The sequence below is a fragment of the Drosophila pseudoobscura genome, chromosome 2 (assembly GCF_009870125.1).
Source record: "Drosophila pseudoobscura strain MV-25-SWS-2005 chromosome 2, UCI_Dpse_MV25, whole genome shotgun sequence".
In the NCBI taxonomy this organism is placed as follows: Eukaryota; Metazoa; Arthropoda; class Insecta; order Diptera; family Drosophilidae; genus Drosophila; species Drosophila pseudoobscura.
The window spans coordinates 25,912,801-25,938,939 of NC_046679.1; the positions used below are offsets into that span (position 1 = coordinate 25,912,801).

Genomic DNA, 26,139 nt, shown 5'->3' on the forward strand with positions numbered 1-26,139 from the left:
GAGACCGTATATTTTAACGATACATCCGAGGTCACACTGCTGCCATTGTTTTTCCTAAAATATATAAACAACAATAACTTTTAGAAGTTGCAACATACGCAACGATGGCAGACAGGCTAACGCAGCTACAGGATACCGTAAACCAAGTAAGCTTTATAGTTTAGTTGTCCCATTTGTATTTATTAATGTATTTATTTGTACGTTCAGCAAGCCGAGCATTTTTGCAACGCCATAGGTGTAATCCAACAGACATCTTATCCCAGTAAATTTGGAAATTTCGACCGCACAGGGTCACAAACGCCGAACCCAAGTCAGCCCCAGGAGGACTATGCTCAGCTATTCGCACAGCTAATTGCACGATGCGCCAAAGATATTGACACATTGATTGAGTCGTTGCCAAATGAAGACAGCTCGATTGAACTCCAAAACTCAAGTCTCAAGAGGCTAGAAATGGAAAATCAAGAGACCGCTCTTGACCTTGAGAAAGTGGTTCAAAAAGGAGAGCTTTTGCTTGAGAAAATTCAGTCTGCTCTGGAGAACATTGCTCAAGCTCAACTTGATATGCAAATAACACTCAAGTCCAGTAATAAAAATATTTGAAGATCATATTTGCTTTGCATATGCGTTTAATTTATTCACATAACAGCATAACACCTTGAATGCATTTCGCTTGTAAACTGTATACATAGTCACAAATGTATCTGTATGTACGGATACTAATGATGACGAGCATCGGCGATGTATTTACATTGCAGGACTTAACGTATTTCTTAGTTTATGGCTTAGTAAAATATAAATTGATTTATTTTTGCAACATTTTAGCGAAAGAAAACTCACCACAGGAAAATGAAAATATAAATAAAAACTAAGCCGACATCTACAAGTTAGGTCAAGCTATAATTAATTTGTAGTTCTTTAAAATCTGTATCTGCAGTTACTTCTAAATGTCTACTTTGTAGGTAGATTAAGCAAATAAGTTATGTTTATATGTACATACATATACATCTACTTCGGATATTGAATATCAACCTAATTTACATGTGTGAATAGAACAACCCAACATAGACTCTTCTGAAGCCTAAAATTATGTATGTCATCTTTAGTTGAGCGTGCCCCGGCAGCCTTGAGCGCCACACAGACATGGAATTTTTTCATCCTCCAAAGGAAATTTATAATCGTATGTTATTTCCTCATTGACCCCAATAGGTTGCTTTGAATATATGACTATCTTTTTTTCAGACTCTATTGTAATGACTTTTGCATAGCAGTTCGGCTGCAATTAAAAATTGGAGAAATAATGTGTGTAAATTATTTTGTGTTCGTAATTGCAGAAAATAACAGAACAAGCGATACTTACATTGCAACTGTGGTTAATAAATCGGGCCAAATTTCCACATTTGGTGGCATCGATAATGGTTTCCATGTCGATTCGAAACAGATAGGAACTGCCAATTCCAATTGCCTCATATTTTGTCTCTCGTAAATCGGCCACCACCGGTCGAATCATTTGTCCGACATATTCAATTACCATTTCGTCGGCTGCTATAGGCTCCATCGCAAACAGTCCCCAATCGTGTATGGCTGATTTTGCAAATTTGAGTTGTTTCTTTCGGAATTTGAGCTGGTTAAATTTCAAAAGCTCTGATTCGCCCATAGATCCGAAGGCTGTCAAAAGTCGTCGCTGGTTGGAGCGCGCCTCTCGCGAAATGCCTTGCATTTTGGATATTAATTTGTTATGGTGGTGATTCGTGAGTGCTGTGGGCTCATCACAACGATCTTCATTTTCAGCATCATCTATGTTGGCCTTTGCATGGTGATACTTGTGCTTTGCCTTTTCTCGTACATCCAACTTGTAGTAGCCTTCGGTGCGAGCACATCCTGTCTTATGGCGCATCAACTCGTCATCTTTTCTGCGCTTCTTCGGCGGCGGTGGCCAAAATGCACGATCTGTTGTGCAGTGGTCTACCCAATGCGTGTTGTTCAAGAACATGCTGAGAAGAGAAAAGGTTACGGATTAAACAAAAATATACCTGAGCGAAATAAAATTAATAGCTTACGCATAAGGCTCCTTCTGCAAATGCTCAATATAGCTCATCTTAATATACTTGATGTCCTCCGCGTCGATACCTTTCGTTAAAAATGTGTACAAAATAACCATTTCCTCGTTTTGATCGCGAGCTTTGTACATCTCGTAGGGAACAAAGTTGGCCGTTTGACGGGCCAGTTCAGCCAATGCATCAGTAATAGGAGCGACTTTATTCTTTGCGTTTGACTGCCGAGGGACTGAGTCCTTCTTTTTCTTTTGCAGTCGCGTTGAATCCTTGCGCGGTCTTCCTGGGCCTGGCCTTTGTATTTGGCTACCACCAGCCACATTTTCCTGTCCATCAAATCTATTCTTATTCTGGGCATCCAGTCCAAGCCGACCTGAGGTGGCGTCTGTGAAGGAAGCAGACTGCGCATGTGGCGGCAAGGAGTAGCAGTGCTCGAGAGCTACTTGACTTGCTTGCGACGCTTGGCTGGAGCCTCCATCTGAAGAAGCCGGTGATTGTGTTCCCTTTTTGCTTGTGTTTGTGTTGGAGAACGACTGAACATCTCCGTTTAAAATCGTTGTTGCCTCAACCACATCTGAGCTGTTGAGATTACTCTTCAATTTTCCATCAATTTCTGTGGTTTTGCTTGCATTTTGTTCGATGCTAGTTTCCAGAATCGGTTTGTTAATCTCATCTACAAGTTCAGCTAGAATATTAATGCCGGGGGTCAGTGGAACCTCTGGAACATCCACAGTATCTGCCATATCCGCACTAGGTTTCTTTACAATTTCTAATTTACGCTCCGAAATTGAACGACCTTCCGAGAAAGAGTTTTGGTTATTCTTCTGCTGTTCTTCCAAAAACTCGCGCTCTATCTGAGCCATGTACTCGGTATTTCTACGTCTCTTTTCCTGATACTCGCGTTCTTCATCCGAGTCGCTGTAAATGCGATCGTATTCATAAACTGGCTTGCGGAGATCAGTATCATCGTACTTCTCAACTGGCTCTTCATTGTAGTCTGGCGGTGGAACAGGGGTCAGAGATCGTCGAGATTCATCCACCATTTTTCGGATAGTCTTTAGTTCTGCTTCAACTTTGTCGTCCGGGTCCTCTTCCTCCAATCCAAAGCTGCTGTCTTTGCTAATGTCCTCAAGATCAGACGGTATAGAGGAAATTACCTTTGTTCGCAACGCAGGCAAGAAACCTCTTCCGGCAGTACTTTCAATGTCGGCATCCGAGTCGGAGTAGATATTTTTCTTTTTCGTTCGACCCCGTTTTTGAACATGCATTCGATCTGTGTGCCTTTTTTCGTCCTCAGAGTCTGAATATATGTTCTCAATATTATCATCTCCAGGTTCCTTGAATGCCACACGCCTATTCTTCTTAATCAGTCTGCTTTTTCGATTAAGATTTCTAGGTGGATGATCGTCGTCAAAGCTATCATCATCGCTGCTTTTTTCCTTTTCTGTACCATCAGCAGCGTCGTTGACTTCATTTTCTGCTTCGCTAGAAGAGGATGAGGACGATGAAAAGAAGCTCGACGCGCTTCCCTTTCGTTTTGAAAGCATTTCAGGTGATGGCAGTCGAATAGTCGCCATTTCTCTATCTAATACCCGGTCCTTTGCATTCGATCCTGGTGCCTCAAAGCCGCCCATATTCGAGTCCTCTTTCTCAGAGTCGGAACGTTGCACCATTTCTTCTTGGTCGCTCAGATCTCTTTCGAGTGATATCCTTTGATTAGGTATAGGACTAGGATGTTTGCAAATGCGTCGAAATGATGGCAATTTGGGCATTGCTGCCCTTATGCCTATGCTTGAAAAGCTTTTAAAATCGGACATTTCCACTTGAGTATTGGTAAGTTGATTCATGTTGGCAGGCTTCTCACAGTCGGCATTTTCCTTCATCAAATTGGCGTTCGCGCTACTCTGTCTTAAGTTGGAGGTTCCCTCCACCGAATCGGGCAACGGTTTGGACCGTGCCTTCAATGTGTGTTCATCCCACCAAGATTCAAAGTTCTTAAAGGCGGTTATCTCAATCATGCGTTTGTTCACATCGCGCTTTAAGATTTGCTTTAGCTCCTCTACAATGTAGTTAATAACCTTTTTCACGTTCTCTTTTATCTCGTCGTTCTGGTCGGAAGGGGGATACTGGTAGCCATATGTCTGGACATAGGGATCCAAGTTGAAAGCGCCAACACCAGCCAAGTAGGCCGGCTGCATATAGGCGGGGTTTGAAAAATAGCGGCTTGTCAACACGGTGTTTGACGAGATGCCGGAGGGATAATGCCCATAGTCTGAAGGATGATAATAATAGGGATGCTGGTTGGAGGAATTGGGATACATATATGGTGATAAAGGTTTCTTGTTGCCGCGATCGGCCGCATTGGGTAGTGCAGTGGGGGATTCCTCGTGAGAAGACAAACTCGACAGAGACATGTTGTCATCGTCCTTTTCACATTGTGTAAAACCGGGTTTACATCTCTTATTCTTCACCATTATATCGTCATCACTTGATATATCGCTTGCCCCATGCGGTTGTTGCAGTTCTGATATCTTCTTGTCACACTTTTTCTTGTTATCCGAATTATTTGAATCGGAAAGCGAGCGAGTTTCATTAGCCTCAACCCCTCCCTCAGGCTTTGCCTTGTCCGTTTCTGAGTCGCTACTGTCCATCTGAAGAAATGGGGGTGCATTTCCGAATGTCTTTCCCTTAAATATGAGGGCTATTCGAGTGTCCAAGTCGACATTTTCTGTTTCTGCGTTTGGCTCCGCAACAGCTGTGCCCGGCTTCGGTGATTGGAGTTTTGTGCTCGCTGATTCCAAGAGTGAAACAGTTTGTTGTTCAAATTTTTGTGGGGGAACTGGTGGGTCGTCCCAGTTCTCCTCTTCCTCTGGAGGTGGAGGTGGGGGTGGCTTTGGCTTTGGTTGGAAATCAGGCTGCGGAGCATTCCAACTCTTATGCTCTGACCAGGACTGAGTACTGTCCGTCATGGAGTAAGCGTGGCTGCTGTAGGCATAGCTCCCAGCAGGCAAACCAGATGCTGAGGCGGCAGTATAATATTGATGGGTTTTTGAGGACGAAGAGCTGTGTATATCCGTTTCCGCGTATTCATGACTGGTGAAACGCTTTTTATACTTTATACTCACACGATCTCTTCGATCTCTGTCGGGCGACCGATCCCGATCCCGATCACGATCTCGCTCTCTGTAGTCCCGCTCCTTTGATACACTAAACCGAAGATCTCTCTTTTCCCTCGAACGATCACGGGAGTGGTCGCGGGATCTATTTCGCTCTCGAAAATAATCGCGTTCCTTTGAACGGTGATAGTCCCGCGACCTGGCATCAGGGTCTCTAGCCCTATCACGTTCTCGTCCAGTGAACAGTCTATCCCGACTATCTCGAGCGGGATCTGGACTTTTATCTCGAGACCGCCGGCGATAAAAATGCCGATCATGGCGTAAAGAGGATCCGTACTTGTCTCGCATTGCCCGATCACGGTCATAGGATCTCTCTGCGGAATGTTGACTGCTGTCCTTGTAATATCGATCTCGATCTCGGTCACGATCGCGCTCTCGCTCACGATCCCGCTCCCAGTTGCGATCCCGGCTTCGTTCTCCGATGTCAGAGTTCTTTGGAAAAGAGCTGTATGCACTATTTAAATTATCCACAGCGCTCTTCTCACTGTAATCGTGGCTATAGTCAGCCAAGTCGGGCTGTGAGCCCACTGCAGTGCCCGGATGTGGTGGAGCTTTTGTGGTGGTGGCACCCAACACTGGCTTCGGCGCAACTGGATTTGTTAAAGTCTCAATGTGTTTCCTTAAAATCGCCCCAAAAGGATCGCAAAACACATTTAAGATCTGCAACAAAAAGGTACATACAGTTGATGCAAAAACAAAAAAACAACCTCCATACCTTTCCCATCACCGACTTTTGATTGTACTTCTCAACGAACTGCCGTGCACCCTTCGTGCTCTCAAACACAATGCGAGCAATACCCAAGTGCTTGTTTGTTGTGGGATGATGGTATATGTTTATTTCGTCTGATGTTCCACACTTGTCCAATAGGCTGGAGAGAAACTGCTTATCGATGTTGTCGTTTAGGTTCACCACAGTTACTTCAATGGCAGGTGGCGTGCCCACGTAGTCCGCATCAATCACAAATCTGCATATAGTTTTAGTTTCTGCCTGGAAGCTAGGCGCCTTCTTAAAACTTACCTAGGTATAAGCAACAGCAGCGGCTCTACGGGTCTGGTGCGAATGCGAATAAGAGGGTTGCGTGGATCCCTGGGTGTTATTGTTGGAAATATAGGATCGCCCGGTACGACGCCATCGTAACGATATAGTTTGGCGCCACATTTCACTAGCTGCGGGTCAGCTAGTAGCTTAAAATTTCGGTGCATTTTGGTTTGCGATATGCCCAGTGCATTGTTACTGCTCGTGTTGGAGGTGTTGATGTCGCGGTCGCTCTGCATTTGCATCAAGCAGTGAGTCTGGTTAGCCAACGATTCAGAGCCGTTTATAAGCGAACGCGTGCTTTCGGGCATTGTCCGTAAATATCCGTTGCTGGAACCGCTGTCGCCCGTCTTTATGGACATAGCCGCTCGCCACGTTCACAGAACCTTCCTAAAATATTATACGATATTTTTAGCAGAGTCAACACGTAACATTTTCGTTAATAATGCAATGTTATGGTTTTCAAACAAAATAACAAAACATACCACACAAATGTATCTGATCTGTCGGATTGCCTCAGCTGAGAACGCGGCAGGCGCCAGCTTTACTTTCCTACGGGCTCTCGGCTTCAGTTCGTGTCTGTAAAATTATGAAAAGGGTGAATAGCAGGCTCCACAGTTTTATTGTGTTTTTTTCATTCAAATAGCTCTTTTTATTCGCTGAAGGAATTGTGCATAGCAGGTCCTTTTTTCTTTACTTGGTTCTCAATCGGTTAAGCAAATTGTGAAAATCCTTAAACAGCACAATACTCAAAATATAAAATGCGAAGCAAAAATACACAGAAAACGAGGCCTCGTACTCGTAGGGATGCAACCGTGTTTTATCGATGTATGTTGTCACAAATGTACACTTGACTTAACTTCACTACACTTGAAAACTGTGAGACCATATATCAACAACATTTAAACAATTTAAATCAGCTCATGCAAGACAACTTGGTTTTAATTACAAAGAATGCCATAAAATTAGCACATGGATATATTTTCTTACATTCTTAGGAAGTAATATTCACACACCAATATTCACAAAATCAACTGTGTTTAATTTTACATTTTTTATAGCTAATCTATCAGGCGCAAAACTTTTCTGATTTACTTTGGAAATCACAAAAATTGGTGCTCCCGATTTCACTAAAAGCAAGAGTTCTCCGTTTCAACGGCGTTATTATAAAAAAACTTTTCTTATTGCAAAATGACATTTTGATGCATTATCTTATACAATTTTTGGCTCGGAAATAATTGGTCAGAGCAACAACACTTTTCGGTTTCGTGATCGATTTGGCTTGAAACTTCAATAAGGGCACTTGTGTAAGATGTGCCTTCCCCTTTCAATTTCTTCTGCACGTTCGTCTTGAATTAGATTATACCAGACATTCTGTCTAATATTTTTATTTTTTTTTGTATCTAGACGTTGGTATACAATGACGGCATCTTTCAAGTGGCGATGCAATTTCAGCACCAGAAGAAGGTTGTTACGCGCAGAACCCAGGCAAAAAGCAGCCCTCCTCCCGCCCAACTGACCGAGGGGCGCTGCCGCATGACGCTTGACGCGTTTGCAGAACCGAGCGCGAACATGCAGGAAAGATAGCTGTTAGACTAATATGCGAGGAAAATTAGTACTAAACTTACTAAAAAACTAAGCATGCAAATAAAATACAAATACCACTACAATTACTAGTTACGAGAAATGTATGAGAGGATTAGTAAATTCATAAGGGGAAGGGAATAAGTGGTGGATGTAATATGGTTGAAGGAATTATAGTCCGAGCATGAGACACACCAAGCATTTTTCTACGGTTAACAAAGGATGGGAGATTTACTAATAGCAGTCTACTAGAGTAAGACGGCAGTCCCTCAGCCGCATCCCGCATAGCAAAGAAAAAAAGTTTTTCTGTACTAATTCTATACGGTCCTGGTGTACTTTGTACTAAATTCACTATACACAGGAGCTGTATTCTAAGATCGGACAAACTAGCGAGGTATAGAGAGTCTTTGTTAGTGGGGTGAAATGTGTGCAGAGAAGCTTAACTAGGCATCTAATACAACACCAAGATCATCCACCAGAGTAATTCTCTCAAGAGAACCCCCCTCCGTATACGCGGAGCCAACAAGGGGCTAGAACGATGAAACGTTTGATCGTCTAATAGCAAGCATTAGTCAAGAAAATTACTCAATTGATTAATTCGTGTTAAAGTGTTATTGTCCTGACCAGTTTATAAAGAGGGCAAAGGCTAAATTGGTCTGGTAATGGTGTCAAATTTATGTTAATGCATCAATATGCATCTATTTCTTTTCCTTTTTTCAATAAAGACTGGTTTTATTGTATAAAAAATCTTTTCTTTTCATTTCGTCGACGAAAATTTGTACAGTTTTTACGTTTTAAAAAACGAAGATATCTTGCGTTATGTGAAAACGCAAGCACTAAAAGGGTGAATTTTTGTGAAAGTAAAAACCGGAGCCTGGCTAATTGAAATTTAAACATTCGTCACGGGTTTTAGGGACGCCTAATAAGTATGCATTTCGCTTTAGAACTTGAGCTGAACAGTATATTTTTGCATCAAATGATTTGAAGTTCATTTGAAACAATCAAATATATTATGTTATTCAGTTAAAATAAGTCTATTTCAATCATTTTTCACTACAATCGTACAAACAATGCATCACGGTCTGAAGGGCTAAAGTTTTAGTTGGGTAATTGTTTTGAGTTACAACTTCTACAGGGAAACCATTGTTATTTTTCTACAAAGCAAGATAATAGGCACAGAGCTGCTTTGGAAAAAAATTGTCTAGTTGCATCATTTTTTTTTTGTTTACGCAAAATCCAATAACAGCAAGTATTTAAAATAGAATAGAATAGAATCGGATAAAATTATCTGGGCAGGGCTGAGAGTTCTAGATAGCTAGTAATATTCAACGGAATATCAAAATTGGAATATGTAGAATAGAACTTGAATTCGTCAGTATATTTACGGTATATTTTGAAATTTGTGACGTATATTGTGGGTATATTTCGGAGGGTCAGACCGTATATTTTAACGATAAGTCCGCGGTCACACTGTCATCGTCCGTCGTGTTGCATCACTCAAGTATTCACAATTTCTGAAAAAGGTTAATATTAAAATTGTTTTGTGACTTAGTGGATAATATAAATAGATTTAAAATTCATTGACCATATTTGTCTTCACTGTTATGTTTTTTGTTTTCATTTGAGTTTCTTGCAATCTTGTTTATGTGTTACTTACATACGTATATGAAAAAATTACAATAGAATTTACAGACATTTTTAACAATTACAGCTACAATATGGCCTTTAGAAGTTTGTTTGCAATGCCTGTTGTTAAGGCCGACGATGAAGAGGAGTTGGTTGATCCCCAAGCAGTCTTGAGGGTAAGAGTTAATTCTTGCACTGCATATGCGATTACATATACGGTTTTTTTAATACATCAGGAAAAATGCCAATCAAAGGGTCATATCGAGTCCTTGTACAATAAATACCAGGAGTGCAATGATCGCGTTAACGGGCGATCCAAGACCACGGAGACGTGCATGGAAGAGTTATTTGACTATGTTGCGGAACTGGATCACTGCGTTGCACACAGTCTGTTCTCAAAGCTGAAGTAATTAAACATGAATACAGCTAATGCTTATTCTTTGAAAATATTTGTTAACAAATCAGTAGTTTAATAAACGAAGCTCGTGAATTCGTTGTTTTTGCGCTTTACATTCTTTTTTAAATTTCTCTTAACTTTTTCTACCGTACAAATGTACTTGGATATTTCCGACTACGAAAAACTACAGATAAATACATAGGTATTTTTATGAAGCCGAGGTATTCCAGAAAAAGTGACGAACTTCTTCGATGGGTCTTTGTAATAGGTACGGCAGCTGTATGGTGTAGGTCAATGTCCGATCTGTGTGACTGTCCGACTTACATGTATTACATATGTACATATTTTTACTGTGTGCGAGGACCATCAATACTGAGCTACTGAGTTAAGGACGGTCGCTTGGGCCCAATAGCATCATCCCAAGATCGGTCGATCTCCCAAGCTGTAAGCCTGTTGGCATGGTTGTTGTAACTTGGATGGGTGGGTATTCCCCAGCTTGGAGCTGATACGGATGTCAGAAAACTTAAGAGTGGGCTCCAGTAAACTTGATTGAAAACACGATCAGTCCTGGACATCAGCCTGACCGTCCCACTGATTAGCTTTCTGCAATGGATCCGAATTAAAAACAGCGATGTCTTGCCTTGTTTTTTCTGAAAGTTACTAAGTTAGTTACACTATCGTGATTGTCTTTGTTATTGTATAACCTACAAGACAACAAAATCCATTTATAAGAGGGACTTGGGGCTACAAATATTTTAAAAAAATTTTGTTTATGGTTTGTTATGGTAATTTTTCTCATGATTGTCTTACCTCAATTTAACGCCCTCAGATAAACTCTCTCAATTGATTGTTTCAGGGAGGCTCCGGGTTTTGTTTTACGTTTTCGGCCAACCGTTTAAAAATCAGCTTCGTAAATACAGCGGTATAAGTCTTTACTTTTAAAATATTTGTTTTAAAGCCAAACGACGGCAGAAAATGCGCGGTCATCTATTTTTTTCTTTATGCAATTAAGATTAATTTTGTTGTGTAAAAAGCCAATTATATCTCATCTCAGAGAAATCTTTTAGATTGTGAAAACGGGAGCACCAATTTATGTGAAAGTAAATCGGAACATTTTTGTAAAGTGGAAACCGGAGCCTGCCTGAATATCTCGAGTTTGGAACTGATCTCCGAGTATAATATTTGCCTCTTTACTATTGTACGGCTAAGATCTTTTTCCATAAGAGAAAAAAATTAATTTTGTTCGCGATCGCGGGTATTTTTTCCCAATATTTTCTGGCAAATACGAACTACTGAAATTTGAGCCAAATGGGCCCAGCCGTTCTAAAGTTGTGTAAAACAATAAATTTTTACTCCATTTATATATCTAAACATATTTAGATTCGTAATAAAGCGGCGTTTAAGTTATAGTTTGTAAAAATCTATCTTAAAATCTATGTTGGAAACAAATCTAGTAATTTCTTTGGATTTTGAGGGTCAGCTGGTCATCTGAATCCAGATTTCGTTCAAAAAATTACTATAGATTGCTTACTTAATCTACATTTAATCATTGTCAGCATCTCAATACATCGAGTGGTTGGGACCGTCGCGCCTGTTGCATGGCGAAGGCCATTAATATATATATATAGCTATTATATAGCTATTAATATACATATAAACCAAATTAAAAAGTGGGTATTTTAAATCTGTAGCTTGTTTTGAAACAAAATGGGCATTTTAAATGAAAATAACTAGTTCGAAAAGAACTAGTTCTAATGTGAGTCGAACACAGCTGCTCTTCCAGCGATAACAAAAACAGCCGTCTACGCCTCATATTAAATGCACAGCGTTTTTATAAAATAAAATTTGACTATTCATTTGGAAGAAAAAGAATTCTATATAAAATGGGTATGTTTTGCAAATAGGTAGAAATTGCTTTTAGTTTCTGGTGTTTGTACATATTTACGTACTATCAATTGTTTTATTTAATTGTTTTACATATGTACATATGCATGGATGTAGCTTAGCTTGTACGTTTGTATGTTTTTGTACAAAAAATATCTATGTATTCATTTTTGTTAGTAAGAATTGTTATATGTACGTTCATTAAGTTACTTGAATTCATACTTACAGGTTGCAACGACGCAGCGTCCGTTCAAAAGCTGGAAAACCATTTGGCGTTATTAAAGGAAGAATATACAAAGTTGCAGCGTAGTTATGCGGAACTAGAACGAAAGTTTAACGAAGTTGTTGCCTCATCAGCGGATGCAGAGCTCACTGGAGAGCTCAGTAGTTTTGTCTCCAGACTGGCATTGACAGTGGCTTCATTGTATGGGCGTACAACCTATTCGGATGTTAACATCCGAACAAGCGCAAAAACAGTTCCAGCACATAAGTTTGTCCTCCATGCACGATCTGAGAAATGGCGCGACGATGTATTGGGCAGCACTCAAGAGCTCGACTGGAGCGATCTAGATGAAGATGTTGTCATGGCTCTGTTGCGTTGGATTTATACAGATTTAATTGATTTACAGCACGACCGATTGGCATTAGATCTACTTAAAGCTGCGCATCGATTTGGGTTACCTGCCCTTTTAGGCCTGTGTGAGCGAGCACTAGTAGCTTCGGTTGGAGTGAGATCTTGCGTACGATTTTATTGTGTGGCCGAAGAAGTGGCAGCCTCAACGCTCCTAGAATATTGTTCCGGCATTATATCAACACACTGGGATGACCTAACAGCCCAAGACTTTGAACATATGTCTGGACCACTACTGTTTAAAATGCTTAAGAATAAAACCAAATATCCACTACATGCTGCAGTGAGACTCCTGAGGGAAGACGTCGTGTTCCTATGTCTTGTGGAGAATGATGACGCAGTAAGTGTATTTAAAACATATGTTAAACAATGACAGTGGGAGAACCTGAACCTGTTAGATCAGTACCTTTATATGACTGGTATACACGTAGATATGTACATTTAGATTATATTTTCTCCGAAACGCTTTAAATTTCGTACATACATATGCAAATGGGTCTTTCCAAAATCTCTTTCTTTGGGGACCTTTTCCATTGGTTTTCTGCACAGAACAAATTGATAGAAAAAAGTATACACACATATATGTATGTATGTTAAAATTAATTAAATTAAAAATTTATACGCTAATAGTATATTCTGCTAGAAAATGAAAATTGGTCATAAATGGCCAATTGATTAATGAAACTGATCTAACCCGAGCCGGCAGGGACCTGTGCCTACGTCCCAAAAATTGGCGCATCAAATTATCAGATTATCCCTTATATCATAAAGCTTCCCGGAAACGATTTAAGTGGGACCCAACACAGTAAGATTTGATTAAATTCGGACTACTTTAGCATATAGCTGGCATGGGAAATTTCTTCATAGTTAAACTAAAGACTTCTATTAGTTCGAAAAGAAACTCGCATTTGAGCTGAGTGCGTTCAATTAATTCTAGTTCTAGCTCGATCATGGCTCTCGCCTGCCGTCATAAATTTTTGTTAACTTGCGCCCCTTTTTGTTGGCATGTATGTATATACATATGTACTTAAACCAATTGATAATTTTGTAACAAAAATCATAGACTTATTTAATTTTTACTGTTACATTCTAATTTATTTATTCTAAAAAATTGTAGCAGCCATTTAAAACTAAATTTTGATGTTGATTCAAAACCTTTAAAAGTTAAAAACGAGCATGAACGTTGTTGGTCGCAGCTATGGCCGCGACTCTACATTTATATCCGATACTAAGTCAGTATGGCTCCCCTCCGCCAGAGGAACCACACCGCACCAGGAATAGTGTGTGAAAGAGAGGGAATGCGATTTCATTTGTTGGGTACAACATTTGGTTGCTGTAGCTCTTATAGTCTCCCAGATCTAAGCGCTCATAAAGACAGACATGACTATATCGACTCGGCTTTTGATGCTGATCAAGAAGATGAGTACTTTATGGGGTCGGAAACGCTTCCTTCTGGTTGTTAGTATCCTTCTTATCGTTGAAGCCTTAAAGTGACTTGATCAATGAGACGGAAGCTCAGTGTGCTGAGCTTTTCAAATCGTTCAAATGAGGCTGTTACCTCAGAGAACACAAAAAACATGCAGAAAATTATTTTTGTCATTCGAAAAATATAAGGGCTTGAGACAGCAGAGACCACAAAAATATCAATACGATTTTACTTTAAAACACACTCAATTGAGCATAAAAAGTTTTTGCGCGATGCGTAGCGTTTTAGTTGTTTTATTAGGACAACGCGCTCCAAAATCCATGAAAAAAACGACTAAACTGAAGAATTTTATTTCGTATTACTTTTTTGGCATTTTCCAAAACTAAAAGAAATTCCCCAAGCCAAAAAGTATAAATCGAGTAATTAAGTCTGACGAGTTTTTCTGGTGAGCACTTAAAAATCATTTATCACAAGAATTTTGAAATGTTAAGAGAACATTGGACTACAAAACAATCGGTTTCTTTATAATATTCAATAATAGTTCGGCTACTTATTGAACTTCAGTTACTAGAGAATCTAGATCTTTGACCCTAACCACGCGATGTTGAACAATGGATATCTGTTGGGAAGTGATTTGTCCATTAAGTGGCCATTGGTAATCGTGGGCTAGCCTCAACCTATTTATGATTATTTATTGCCTCCCATTGAGAGTTAGTTTCGACAGACTAAAGTGTTTGAAGGAAGAGTTAGCGGGTGAAAATCCATTTATGTTTTGGTATCAGGTAGCTGTTTTTTATGGGGTGTTTTTAGTCGGTAAAGCATTTGATTTACGGAAATGTGAGACGTCGTTTGAGTTGTGGTTTTGGGTTTATGTGTGCGGATGTGAGCCTGTTCTGTCAGTAGTTTCAGTACATAATAACCAAGGCGAGCATAAGACTTCAGTTCTTATAGTTGCATCGCTATTGTTAGCGCTTAGTTTCAGCTAAGAATATATTGAACCATGTGGTAGCATTCGTTTTTATACAGTATTTAATAGAACCAATTTTACTGAGTATTTTAACGAACTATGCAACATTTACTCGTATGTTAAATTTGCATATTTAATCATTTATCACAATAAAGCATTTTAATATATTGATTATAATTTCACTCAGCAGGATTAGGTACTTGGAGAATGCATGAGCCACAAGGCTTGAAGCAAAAGAATCAGGATCCCCATATTTGGGTCAATGCGAGGCAGACTTGATTTGTTGCATAGTTCTCCGCGGCAGTAACAGTGTACTTTTGCTGATCCCGCCAAGTGGTTGTCCTTTACTTCTGTGCATCCTTCATCGTACACTTCCTGGACTAGATGCTCTTGTTCCCACTGTTTATTGCGGAATATCTAAGAAAAGAACAGAGTATTAACATTGAATATTCAATCACAAATATCGCGTTTTGTCTATAATAGTTCAAACCTGAGTGGTATTCTTTTGCTGGGCACATCCTCTTGTCACAGCTTCTTGCTTTTGACCATTCTGCAAGTGTAAAATTGAAATTGTTTTCAAGCACATTGTTGAGTATGGGCAGGGGGTCGTGTAACCAGCGTTCTCCTCAAATTTCGAGCACAAGGGGGTCGTAATTGTTCGGTTTTCTACGACGTATTTTTCTATAGTTACGGAGCACTTATAACATTGTAGGATATCAGCTACTGAACCTTTTCCTGAAAGTTAAAAAAGGTTTTTTTGTTTTAATACGAAAGATGCATTAAAATATACATTTTCGGGAATATTGCATGCACATTTAAATTTAAAAGACTATCTCCTGGGGTGCGTATTGGATTAATACAATAAGTTGCCCATGTTTATATATAGCATATTTGGCATATATATATTTCCGAAGAATTTCGGATATTCTTGAGTCAGTTTATCAGAAGCAAGCAGTCGTCTTAAGAGAGAAAAATTCTCCTTCTGACCATCGAGATTCGATCTCAATGAAGGTCATAGCAACATGTGTAGTTTAGTTTTAGTACAACTAAATAAGAGAATTGCTAAACAAGTTTGCGACTTCCACGTTCCAAAAAAATTGTTTCTGCTTAGTGCACATGAAATAAATTCAAGTAAGAGGAAACTTATATTCCGTATATAAGTATTTGTTGTTTTTTGTTTTTTTTTTTAATTCTTGGGAAATTTGTATGTAAATATTTCTCCGTTGATGAGCACACTTTTGAATCACTCACTGCTTTCGCCTACAATAAATTTTTTGTTTTGCACGACATTGTGAATTTATGCAGGGCTCAAAGTGTTATCTTTAAGTGCATTCTACCATAGTATAGTAATATTGTCGAATATCCGTTGACACAGAGATAACTTGTATGTAATATGTACTACATATGTAAGGAAGTCGGATCGGTCATCGACACAGACATTTCACACAGCCTTAACTATGTGTGGCAATTACATACCTATTTACATATGTACATATGTACATACTTATGCTATTATGATAAGGCGATCATACTTTTCTACTGCGCACATCAGGGAGAAGCATTATAGAAAAAACTGACGGATATGGTATCAACTCAGCTGTTGATACTGGTCATATATGTACATACATACACACATATGTACAAAAGGACTACAATAATTTCTGTAGTTATTACTTGAAACCTTTAAACATAGGGAGGAACTTAAATAAATTATTTGTCCACCAATTATACGAACCCAACGTTACTGCAACGAAAAATGAAAATACTCCGTTTAATATGTAGCCTCTGCTACCGGATTGAGGACTGCATGCCATTATTGTATCTCAATGTTGCTGCCAAGGCTCCCGCGCGTAACAATTGAACTAGAGTTTAGAAATCGAAAGTGTAAAAGTTTACTGCATATTTTTACGTATGTAAGTGTGTACATATGTATGCATGCATGTACATACATCATCTCCTTTTGTACGCACATTCACATTTGGTCAGATACCAGTTCGCTGGTAATGGGCGAAAGTGGCCATGAGCCAAATACTCACACACACATCCATACAAGGTATGTATGCATGGAATTAGCTCTGCGCTGCCGTGATTTCTATACATTTGTACATACATTCGCACATATGCCACCTTCGATACATGTTAGGTATCAACAAAATAAATTTAAATTAAAAAACATATCTTACCCAAAAAGCGTACATATGTATTTATTCATGTACGGTTATTTCTATGCAAAACAGAGCAAGCGGCAGAAACTGCGAGGCACTCCTTCACTTGTAACTAAACATACTAGCCGCCCCTGCTGTGCTCAATAGAATTTAAACAGCGATGAAATTTTCGTTCATATGTACATACTTAGATACATATATCGATCGACATGTTAAACTAGAGATGGTCAGGGACCGGCTGTAAACTCCACGCCTGATATACTCAATTTCGAGAGCAACAACAAAAACATGAAAAAGAGTCCAAACGAACTGCATATCGTGCTATCGATAAATATCATTCGCATAACATTTTAAACAGTAACTCTGGCTCTGGCAGTAACTATAGATTGTAACTTAAGATTAATCACAACTTACAATTTTACAAATAACTAAAAATAGCACAGATGTGCATCTACATATGTACATATCTATGCAAAATATGGGATGTTCCAGCTCGTGCGTGTTCGGAAGCTGTCGATAAATAACCATGTTGGTTAGTGCTTCGAAAGCACAGCTGATCCGCCCATCTTTAGTTTACGTTTTATGCGTAGAGCTTCCATGCTTTCGTACATACACACATATGTACATTTAGATGAATCGGTGCAAACACCTATGTACATATACTTGTATTCAATATATTTATACATATTTATTATTTTGCGAGTTATTATAAACAATATAAATAAATAAATACATTCATACTAGCATCTACATGCATGTTTACATACGTATTAAAACTTCGTAAGGCCGTACATAAAATCACATATGTATGTACATACATACATATGTTTGTATGTTCATGTACGGACTAGAGGTCTGCACGAATGGCAGTGAGTGCGCTCACATAAGACACGTAAGACGCACAACATTTGAACGAAGAGGCAACAATTGAATGATTTTTCAATACAGTTGAATGTCAAACCTTTTTTTTTGCTTGCTTTTAAATATGTAGAGACAACAAAAAAAGTGTTCTTTATTTGCTGTTTTGCAGCGCGTTGGGGATAGAAGAAGAAAAAAAGAAGGTAAAGCAGTGCAGTAATGAAAGAATACACGAAGTAGATCGAGCAAATGCCGTGGTATTATAGTATGTACATACATATGTATAATAAAAGGGGTGAGAGACTTAAAACAATATTTCGTTGTTATTTTAAGAACATACACAGGAATTCCTTTAATATTGAATCAAGGAATGCAGCAAGACTCCGGTTCTCACTTTCACAAAAGCTTTCCGATTTACTTTTGATATCACAGAAATTGGTGCCCCCGTTTTCACATTCCCAAAGATTTCATCGTTTAAAAAACAAAAATATTTTCCCCGAAGAAATGAAAAGTAAACGGCTTTTTATACAACAAACCGAATATTAATTGCTAAGGGAATTCGACAATATTACAAGGGCAAATTAGCTTGGGTCTTATAATGCCTAAATAATTTTGTCTTAACCCAACCTCACATTTGGGTCGAAAATTATTGGTCAGGGCAACAACATTTTTCGGATTCTTGCAAACAGCTGACGCAGTCCGTTTTGGCTATCGATACGTTGCGCATAATAGCACAGACTGTTCTCGTAACATTCGAGTAGCAGAAAATGTGGTTAAAGGCACCTGTTTCCCGCCACATTTAGTTCAAAATTTAAGTGCAAAAAATAAATTTTTTGACCATTAGAAATCTAATTTTCAATATGCATGTTAGTAACAGTTCGTTAGTATTTTAAATTTAAAATTTAAATTGATTTTTATAACGTTTTATTTTTAAAGCAACCAGGTCAGCTATTTTTGTTTGCCAGAATCGATGAGAAAATGAAACAGATCGATACCGAAAATTTGTGGAAACGGTAGCACCTAAAAACGAAAACGAAACGTATTGGATGAAAACGTAATCCGCAAAAGTAAGCGAACACCGGAGCCTGCTTAATTGAGTCAATTTTTGTTGGTAGAAAACGTTAAATTTTAAGTTGAATTTTAATTGCTTTTATTAGTTCTCTCGTGCGCAAACTAACGTCTCACTTGCTTAAGAAACAAAATAAATGGCCCCGATGGAACACGATTTATCAAGAGTGAGAAAGAAAGAGAGTTGATGCGCATTCATTAGGTAAATGCCAGACATGTCAACCATTTACTGATTAGCTCCTCCGTTTATAAGAAAGAGTGAGAGTTTGTGAGGCAGTGGAGTCTGCCACGGAACTAACGGTGATATATGTACCTTACATACATACACACGAATTAAATATATTCCGTAATTTTAAAGGTATATTTTCCGAGAATCTAACAGTTCCCGTTGGAGTAGCTTTTGTCTTTTTCATTTGTCTTCCCAAAAAGGGCACTTAGAAATAAACATTTTAAATTAAAAATTAATCTATGTTTGTACATTTGTACATGTAATGAAAGTATCCAACATCTTAATACAATTGTTCTTACAGTGATATCGATTTTCTAATTTGTGTCTTGTTCGTAATTTTTTAGCTACCAGAGTTGGTAAACAGTTTGTCTGAGCAAGGGCAACTGCCGCTTCAAATGGCCCTATCGGCGAAAAATTCCCAGATAGCTCAAACACTTGTGAAAAACGGAAGGGCCAATGTTAATGCGTATGACGCCAAGGTAGGCATAAAATACAAAAAACTACTTTCCTTCAAGTAAATATACATTTCAACAGGGATCCACGCTACTAATTGATGCTTTCAAAAAAGGCGATGTTTTTTCAGCGAAATTTCTTTTGGATCAAAATTGTATTTTAGATCTTATATCCAGGTAAAAAATTCAGCTCTATCATATGCAATAACTATAAAGGGTTGAAAACTTTTGTTTTTTTAGACCTTCTGCAGATACCGTGCTTCATATCATATGCAGTTACGTTGAGAGTCAGACAGACCGCGAGACATTCGAACAAATAAATGAACTGGGGAAAAACATTTTACAGCGCAAAGCTAACGTTAACATTCAAAATGCTCGGGGCGAAACACCTTTGCACGTTGCGATCGCAAGCCAAAATACCATAATGCTAAGTCAACTACTTGATGTGCCTAATATCGACATTAACATGTGCACTTTCGAGGAAAAGTGCGCACTTGAACTATGTTTGACGTTAGAGGACGTAGATTACAAGTTGGCTCACAAACTGCTCAAAATGGGCGCACGTCCAAACCCTATTAAATCTGCAACTGGAGACAGCCTGCTTCAGATACTCGCTATTGGTGGCCAACGCTTCGAAGAAGCCGCCATATTTTTGGCAGACTTTGCTAATCTCGACCATTTAAACTTTACTGGACTATCTGCTTTACACATTGCAGCCAGCCAAAATATGTCCAACCTAGTAAAAAAATTGCTTACAAATGGTGCACCGTGTAATTTGCAAACAACTGAAACCGGAATGAAATCAGCTCTACATATGGCAGTCGAAGCAAATGCCGTTGGTGCAATAGAAGCTTTTGCTCAGGTGGAAGTCAATGGAACAGAAGTTCCTGATTTCAACTGCAAAGATATAAATGGCGACACGCCGCTTAGTCTATGCTTATCGCTGAATAAAACACATCTGGTCTCCATTCTTATAAAAGGAGGCGCGGATGTAAACGCAAGAAATAGAGACGACTTTACCCTGTTGCATCAATCAATACTCAACAGCGATAGTGACACGGCCCTATTTTTAATAGAGAATGGTGCAGATATAAACGCGGTGGCAGGTAAAACAGAAAACATTCAAACGGCTTTAAATTATTTTACTTTTATATTTGATCCCATCTCTAGGTAAAAAGGATTCCGCGTTGCAGTTGTCCATTAAAAAAAACCTCCCAAAAGTTGTGGATGCGTTGTGCGCACGGGGAGTTGCACTCAATGCCGCCGATGGCAAAGGGGATGCGCCATTGTGGACTGCTTTGGAATTAGAATTCGAGGAAGTGGCACAGGTACTTGTGCGTCATGGTGTTGATACAGACTGTTGGAGCGAAGGTCCTGATGGATGCCAGCAGACGCTCCTACATCGCGCAATAGATGAGAATAAAGAGTCTATTGCGGTATTTCTTATTCGCAGCCAATGTGATCTGGACTCTGCCCGTCAACCAGGCCCGAATGGCGAAGGTGGAGACGAGGTTCGAGAAAAAGCATCTCCATTGCATCTCTGTTGTCAATGGGGTCTAACCAAAGTACTTCAGACTCTAATTGATCATGGAGCTAATGTAAACGTACTGGATGCTGAGAAAAAGACGCCTCTTCACATATCGATTGAAAACCAACACGAAGAGATAATAACAATTCTTCTTTGTCACCCTGGTATAGATCTCAAGTTACGTGATATATCTGGAAACACACCTTTCGCATCCGCTTTGGCCATACGCAACCACAAGGCCGCACAGCGCATATTAGATCGACTTCCTACTGCGGCGGAGCAAATGGATCAGCGTGGGCGCAACTTTTTGCATTTAGCAATCATGAAAGATGATTTAGAAAGCGTTTTGTTTTTGCTAGCTATACAGGTAGATGTCAATTCACGTGTGCACGATGCCAACCAATCTACACCCTTGCATCTGGCAGCTGCTTCCGAAAACGAAATGATCACTCGGAATTTACTTTTAGCTGGTGCCCGTATAAATGAGCGGGATGCTGTTCAAAAGATACCGCTGCACATTGCAATTGAGCGGGGAAATATTTCAGCTGTGTCTGCATTGATCCAAAACAGTGCAGACTACGATGCACCTGATGCAGAAGGTAACAATGCCTTGCACCTGGCGGTGCGCGGTGGTCAGCTTTCAATTGTCCGTGAGCTTTTGACGGAGTCTAGGGTAAACGCTGAGGCAACAAATTTAAAAGGGCGCAATCCGATGCATGAACTGTGCCGTGTGGTAGAGGACAACACTGCGGCGGCCATTTGTGAGCTGTTTTTTGAATGTATGCCAAAGTATCCCATCAACACTCCTGACATGGATGGTAATACGCCGTTACTGCTTTCCTTCATGCGTGGCCAGGCACCTCTTTGCAAAGTCCTTGTAAAAGCTGGGGCATGTTTGGGTACTGAAAATAGGGAAGGAATTAATATTTTTAATTTCAAACTTGCCACAGATCAACTTCTCCATAAGTTGTTGGACCAACTGCCACAGGAGAGTCCGTGGGCAGAGTCCGACTTGTGCCAAGAATGTACCACAAAGTTTTCTATTACAATGCGAAAACACCATTGGTAAGTATTTTAAAACTTAATTGACTAACCAAATCTTGCTATATTTTCACTCATTCGATTTTTTTTTTTAAGTCGGCATTGTGGACGCGTCTTGTGCTCCAAGTGTTCCAGCAACGATGTGCCTATTATTAAATTCGGAATAAATAAGCCAGTCAGGGTTTGCAGCGTATGTTTTAATGTACTGCAATGTGGAAATGGAGCATTTTTGTAGTTATTTAAGTATCCATCCGTTAAAAACAAAAATAATATTCAATGTGTCTGTTGCTGCCATTTGTTAAGATGTTTAAATAAAAAGTTTTACATTAAAGTCGAACAAATTAATTTTTTTTAACTTTGGACGAATTATTACTGGGATGCAAGTGTGAGATCGCCATCTTAACCCAATAATAGAGAGTCTTCGTTATACAGGGGTCATACAATTCCTTTGACTACCTCTTTATAAATCCAAGCACGGCCCTCAACGGGGCCTGTGATTTTAAAGTCCTCGAGAATCCAAGTGTTTTTGCATAGGCGAGTAGTTCCTGTTGCGTCCTCTTGGAGGCATCTTCCAGCGATGCCAGCACCTGGGCGCCCAGGTATTTCCTCCTTTCCATTAAAAGAGCTGGGCAGTTGCAGATCAGATGTTCCAGGGTTTCGATGACCTCAGGTTCATCACATTGCCTGGAACTGTCACAGTTGGCGATTCCTAACTTTGTTGCATGTAGCGAAGCCAGATAGTGACCTGTAGGTATTACTCGAACAGTGGAAGGTGCAGTAGGTAGTGACTAGAGTAGCTTTCCTAATAATAGGTTCGGAAAAATTTGACAAAAAGATCGGCAATTGCCTTGTCATTATTTACCGATATATTATGAAATGATAACGAGGATGGGTGTGCCCACGTTCTACGCTTACTTTTTACAAAGATGTAAACTTCTAAAAGCCATCATTTATTACTAAATATTAAACTTTAGTTTTAGATCTTAAATGGTATGTGCATGGTGTAAGGTAAGGTGTTCGCAAGGGTCGCGGAATATAGGATAGGAACATGGTTTCATCAACATAATTTTCTACAGCTATTACATAGAGAAATGTAAACAGAAGACTCAGCTTAATATAAATGTCGAAGAACTAATCAACAAGTTTTCGACAATTGATGTTTCTGAAGCGACAAGTAACACGTACCTGAATACCATTCCATTCTGTGATAATAGGTTTTGCTTTGGGTGTGTCAATCAAAATCGCACGATTTTGTTCACATCACCTTTACCTTCAACACGGCAATTCCGAATGTATGGAAAATTTTACCGATCCAAAAAACTAACTTCAAGCCCATTTCAATATTTCCGTACCTCTCAAAAGATTGTCAAACTGTCACGGGACTAACAACACGCAATTAAACCAAAAGCATTCAGGTTTTCGAAAAAAAGTGTTGTATATTGTTGTAAATGTTGTATGCTATAACGGATATTATAGAAGATATGTATTCGACAGAAACTCGACAAGAACTAGGTTACGACTCAGTTAATCATAATATTCTTTACACATAACAGACGGACTTATTCAACTCCTCAGGCACTGCGGTCAATTTTTTTAAGTCGTATCTAACATATAGTAGTAGTATCTAGTACGTATGTATGCTTCCACTTTTAGGGTACTTACGCGGGGAGTCCCTCAGGAATCAGAGCTAGGTCCTTTACTGTTTTCCACATATGTGAATGAATGTGAAGTATGTACATACATATATATGCTAATGACGTCCAATTTATGTTAAGAATCTCGATAATGAATTTAAATTTGTTGTGTCATCACGTCTAACTTTTTATTTTCATTTAATAAAGGCCTTGTATTTGATTATAAAATAATAATACAATTTGTTGTTTGCTTTTACTTTTGGAGCAACTAACAAAATGCTTTACTAAATTGAGAAATTGAATGAAAGAGAATGGCTTGGAAATAAATCCTAAAAAATCATTGTATTGTAATTGCCAAAAAACTGATTGATACAAACAATCTCTAGAACGAATACATAGGCAATACATGCATTTCTTTTGAAGACCTTTTGAAGTTAATCTAGGGATAATCTCAAAGGCAACTGAACGTACATATGGTCCGTTAAATCAGCTTTCACCGTCTAAAACTTTTTTGCGGAAAATGTAAGACCATTAATTTCTAAAATCATTCTGATCACCACTCTCTTTTACGGTGTAGCAATTTTTGGTCATTGTAACGCTCGTGGCATACACACAATAGTAGTAGTCATTAATTCAATAGTGCTATGTTTTTAATCCTATTAGTTTTGACCATGCATTACACCTGACATATAAAATACTTAACTTCATGGATAGATTTTAGAACCTTAGTATACTTTCATAAAATTGGGACCACCCAAGAACCGATTTACCTTTACCGCAAACTTCCCTCTTCTACGTCACAACGAACAAACAATTGCTTATGACCCCAAACTAAACGCTCTGCTTGAAGAGGCTATTCTTCATCATTGCTATCCGCTTATGGAGAAATCTTCCCGATAATATTAAAAAAATTAGGAGCGCAACTCAATTTTACGACAAAATTAAAGAATTCTCAGGAAATCGATATAAATATATGTTAACAAATAAATAAATAAATTCATTTGAAAAAAAATTATGTTAACTCACAACTATAAGAATAAGCTTTTCTAAAAATGTACATAATGTGACTGGCGCAATAATTAGAAGTTTAAGCTTGTAGCGCTAAGATAGAGTATGAACTAAATAAATACAAAAAATAAAAGAGAGAGTAGGAGTTGGACTTTAAGTTTTTTATTGTTTATTGTTTAGAGTTTAGAGTTCAACTATGAGCAGATAAACTGTGTAGAAATAAGAATGTAAAAATCTTAAAATTATCTACTACTTGAAAGTACACTAACACAACTCAAGGCAAAGAAATTTAACTTAAATTATTTATTAGAGAAGATCTGACTTTGGAAGTGGAAGTATCAAACAAAAAAAGATGGAAAATCTTATTGTAATCGCGGCAAAGTCTACGGAAAGATTCATGGTCGGAGTAGTTTGAAGAACAGAGAGGAAGACGGATAGGAAAGTAATGCCTAGTCGGGCAGGGTGGGACAGCAACACTGATAAGGCTAATGAGGGCCGAGGATTCAACCTCGCCTAGGAGAAGTTTATGGTGAAAGAGAATTCTATGACAAGAATTCCGGCTTTCAAGAGAATGCAAGTTAATAAGACGCAGCCGACTCTCATAAAAAAGAAGATGACGAGTGGGGTGCCAATTAAGACCGCGCAGGGCAAAGATAAGTAATTCTTTTTGAACGGACATATCTTGATATTTTTGGTAATGAGGAGACCAGATGCAGGAACCACATTCCAATATAGGCCGGACCAGAGAAACGTTTAGTAGTTTAGTGGTATAGGGGTCAGAAAATTTCTTCGACCATCTTTTGATAAAGCCAAGGACTCCTATGGCTTTATTCGAAATAGCGGATATATGAGAATTAAAACATAAGTTAGGTACGAAGATAATGCCTAAGTCATTAATTTTATACAGGCGTTCCAAGGAAATGTTATTAATTGTGAAGTCAAAAAGGTAAGGCTTGTTGCGATGAAAGGTCATGACGTTACATTTGCAAATGTTAAGAGGAAGAGCGTTAATTATGCACCAATGACTTAGCTGTTCACGTCATATCATGCTTGCTTTGACGAATAGAAACTCTAATTTGTTACTCAAAAACTGCCTTTCAAGAGATATTCCAAATCGAACAAATCATTCCTGTATCCACGACAAGTTCTCCTATATTGATTAGGATAGCCGTGAATATAAGAAATAGGTTCTTCAGTTCTCTTTTCGACTATGCTTCGCCCCTGGCCATGGCGCATATTGTTATACTTTATATGTATATATATGTACATATGTGCATACATAATAGATTTGTGTATGCAATGATGTACGAAACAGCCAGAAAAAAGTGTTTTCGACCCCTTAAAGTATATATACATATAGTCACGTTTTGCTTGCCCG

The 26,139-nt window shown here is 38.8% G+C and overlaps 5 protein-coding genes and 2 long non-coding RNA genes across 9 annotated transcripts; 3 read left to right on the forward strand and 4 right to left on the reverse strand.

Annotated features, from left to right (window-relative positions):
* MED21 (mediator complex subunit 21) lies at window positions 1-608 on the forward strand. The gene is made up of 2 exons (XM_002137865.3): window positions 1-146; window positions 208-608. The coding sequence occupies exons 1-2, from the start codon at window positions 105-107 to the stop codon at window positions 598-600; spliced, it is 435 nt and encodes a 144-aa protein (XP_002137901.1). The 5' UTR covers window positions 1-104; the 3' UTR covers window positions 601-608.
* Window positions 609-7,091, reverse strand: Set1 (SET domain containing 1). Its single transcript, XM_002137866.3, has 7 exons — window positions 6,961-7,091; window positions 6,749-6,842; window positions 6,246-6,653; window positions 5,943-6,192; window positions 2,058-5,887; window positions 1,358-1,991; window positions 609-1,273 (listed from the first exon to the last, which is right to left on the reverse strand). Exons 3-7 carry the CDS (start codon window positions 6,623-6,625, stop codon window positions 1,100-1,102), a joined length of 5,268 nt encoding a protein of 1,755 aa, XP_002137902.2. The 5' UTR covers window positions 6,626-6,653; window positions 6,749-6,842; window positions 6,961-7,091; the 3' UTR covers window positions 609-1,099.
* Window positions 7,092-9,227: 2,136 nt separating this feature from the next.
* On the forward strand, window positions 9,228-9,968 carry UQCR-11 (Ubiquinol-cytochrome c reductase 11 kDa subunit). 2 transcript variants are annotated; one of them, XM_015182600.2, is made up of 3 exons: window positions 9,228-9,370; window positions 9,559-9,649; window positions 9,710-9,968. In XM_015182600.2, the coding sequence occupies exons 2-3, from the start codon at window positions 9,566-9,568 to the stop codon at window positions 9,881-9,883; spliced, it is 258 nt and encodes an 85-aa protein (XP_015038086.1). In that variant the 5' UTR covers window positions 9,228-9,370; window positions 9,559-9,565; the 3' UTR covers window positions 9,884-9,968. The 2 variants fall into 2 exon arrangements, with proteins under 2 accessions (XP_015038086.1, XP_002137903.1); XM_002137867.3 differs by lacking the exon at window positions 9,228-9,370 and having other exon boundaries at window positions 9,540-9,649.
* On the reverse strand, window positions 9,921-11,193 carry LOC26534082 (uncharacterized). 2 transcript variants are annotated; one of them, XR_001451912.2, is made up of 3 exons: window positions 10,681-11,193; window positions 10,579-10,614; window positions 9,921-10,520 (listed from the first exon to the last, which is right to left on the reverse strand). It is a non-coding gene; the product is annotated as an uncharacterized lncRNA (long non-coding RNA). The 2 variants fall into 2 exon arrangements; XR_004468810.1 differs by having other exon boundaries at window positions 9,923-10,614.
* Window positions 11,194-11,615: 422 nt separating this feature from the next.
* On the forward strand, window positions 11,616-22,460 carry LOC6897799 (rabankyrin-5). The gene is made up of 7 exons (XM_002137868.3): window positions 11,616-11,757; window positions 11,983-12,725; window positions 19,443-19,577; window positions 19,633-19,727; window positions 19,791-20,656; window positions 20,721-22,143; window positions 22,216-22,460. The coding sequence occupies exons 1-7, from the start codon at window positions 11,754-11,756 to the stop codon at window positions 22,352-22,354; spliced, it is 3,405 nt and encodes a 1,134-aa protein (XP_002137904.3). The 5' UTR covers window positions 11,616-11,753; the 3' UTR covers window positions 22,355-22,460.
* On the reverse strand, window positions 14,823-17,204 carry LOC26532920 (uncharacterized). The gene is made up of 4 exons (XM_033378383.1): window positions 16,962-17,204; window positions 16,514-16,640; window positions 15,269-15,513; window positions 14,823-15,195 (listed from the first exon to the last, which is right to left on the reverse strand). Exons 2-4 carry the CDS (start codon window positions 16,590-16,592, stop codon window positions 14,971-14,973), a joined length of 549 nt encoding a protein of 182 aa, XP_033234274.1. The 5' UTR covers window positions 16,593-16,640; window positions 16,962-17,204; the 3' UTR covers window positions 14,823-14,970.
* LOC26533801 (uncharacterized) lies at window positions 22,302-23,146 on the reverse strand. Its single transcript, XR_004468809.1, has 2 exons — window positions 22,982-23,146; window positions 22,302-22,921 (listed from the first exon to the last, which is right to left on the reverse strand). It is a non-coding gene; the product is annotated as an uncharacterized lncRNA (long non-coding RNA).
* Window positions 23,147-26,139: the final 2,993 nt, after the last annotated feature.

Coding starts and splice junctions, on each gene's coding strand:
- LOC26532920 (XM_033378383.1), bottom strand. CDS start 16,592: ATGGCATGCAGTCCTCAATCCGGTAGCAGAGGCTACATATTAAACGGA. Junction 15,514..16,513: donor TTTCGTTGCAGTAACGTTGG/GTTCGTATAATT, acceptor TTTAACTTTCAG/GAAAAGGTTCAGTAGCTGAT. Junction 15,196..15,268: donor AGCAAAAGAATACCACTCAG/GTTTGAACTATT, acceptor TTCTTTTCTTAG/ATATTCCGCAATAAACAGTG.
- UQCR-11 (XM_015182600.2), top strand. CDS start 9,566: ATGGCCTTTAGAAGTTTGTTTGCAATGCCTGTTGTTAAGGCCGACGAT. Junction 9,650..9,709: donor ATCCCCAAGCAGTCTTGAGG/GTAAGAGTTAAT, acceptor TTAATACATCAG/GAAAAATGCCAATCAAAGGG.
- Set1 (XM_002137866.3), bottom strand. CDS start 6,625: ATGTCCATAAAGACGGGCGACAGCGGTTCCAGCAACGGATATTTACGG. Junction 1,992..2,057: donor TTGCAGAAGGAGCCTTATGC/GTAAGCTATTAA, acceptor TTCTCTTCTCAG/CATGTTCTTGAACAACACGC. Junction 1,274..1,357: donor TTATTAACCACAGTTGCAAT/GTAAGTATCGCT, acceptor TTTTAATTGCAG/CCGAACTGCTATGCAAAAGT.
- MED21 (XM_002137865.3), top strand. CDS start 105: ATGGCAGACAGGCTAACGCAGCTACAGGATACCGTAAACCAA. Junction 147..207: donor TACAGGATACCGTAAACCAA/GTAAGCTTTATA, acceptor TTGTACGTTCAG/CAAGCCGAGCATTTTTGCAA.
- LOC6897799 (XM_002137868.3), top strand. Junction 19,728..19,790: donor ATTTTAGATCTTATATCCAG/GTAAAAAATTCA, acceptor TTGTTTTTTTAG/ACCTTCTGCAGATACCGTGC. Junction 22,144..22,215: donor ACAATGCGAAAACACCATTG/GTAAGTATTTTA, acceptor TTTTTTTTTAAG/TCGGCATTGTGGACGCGTCT.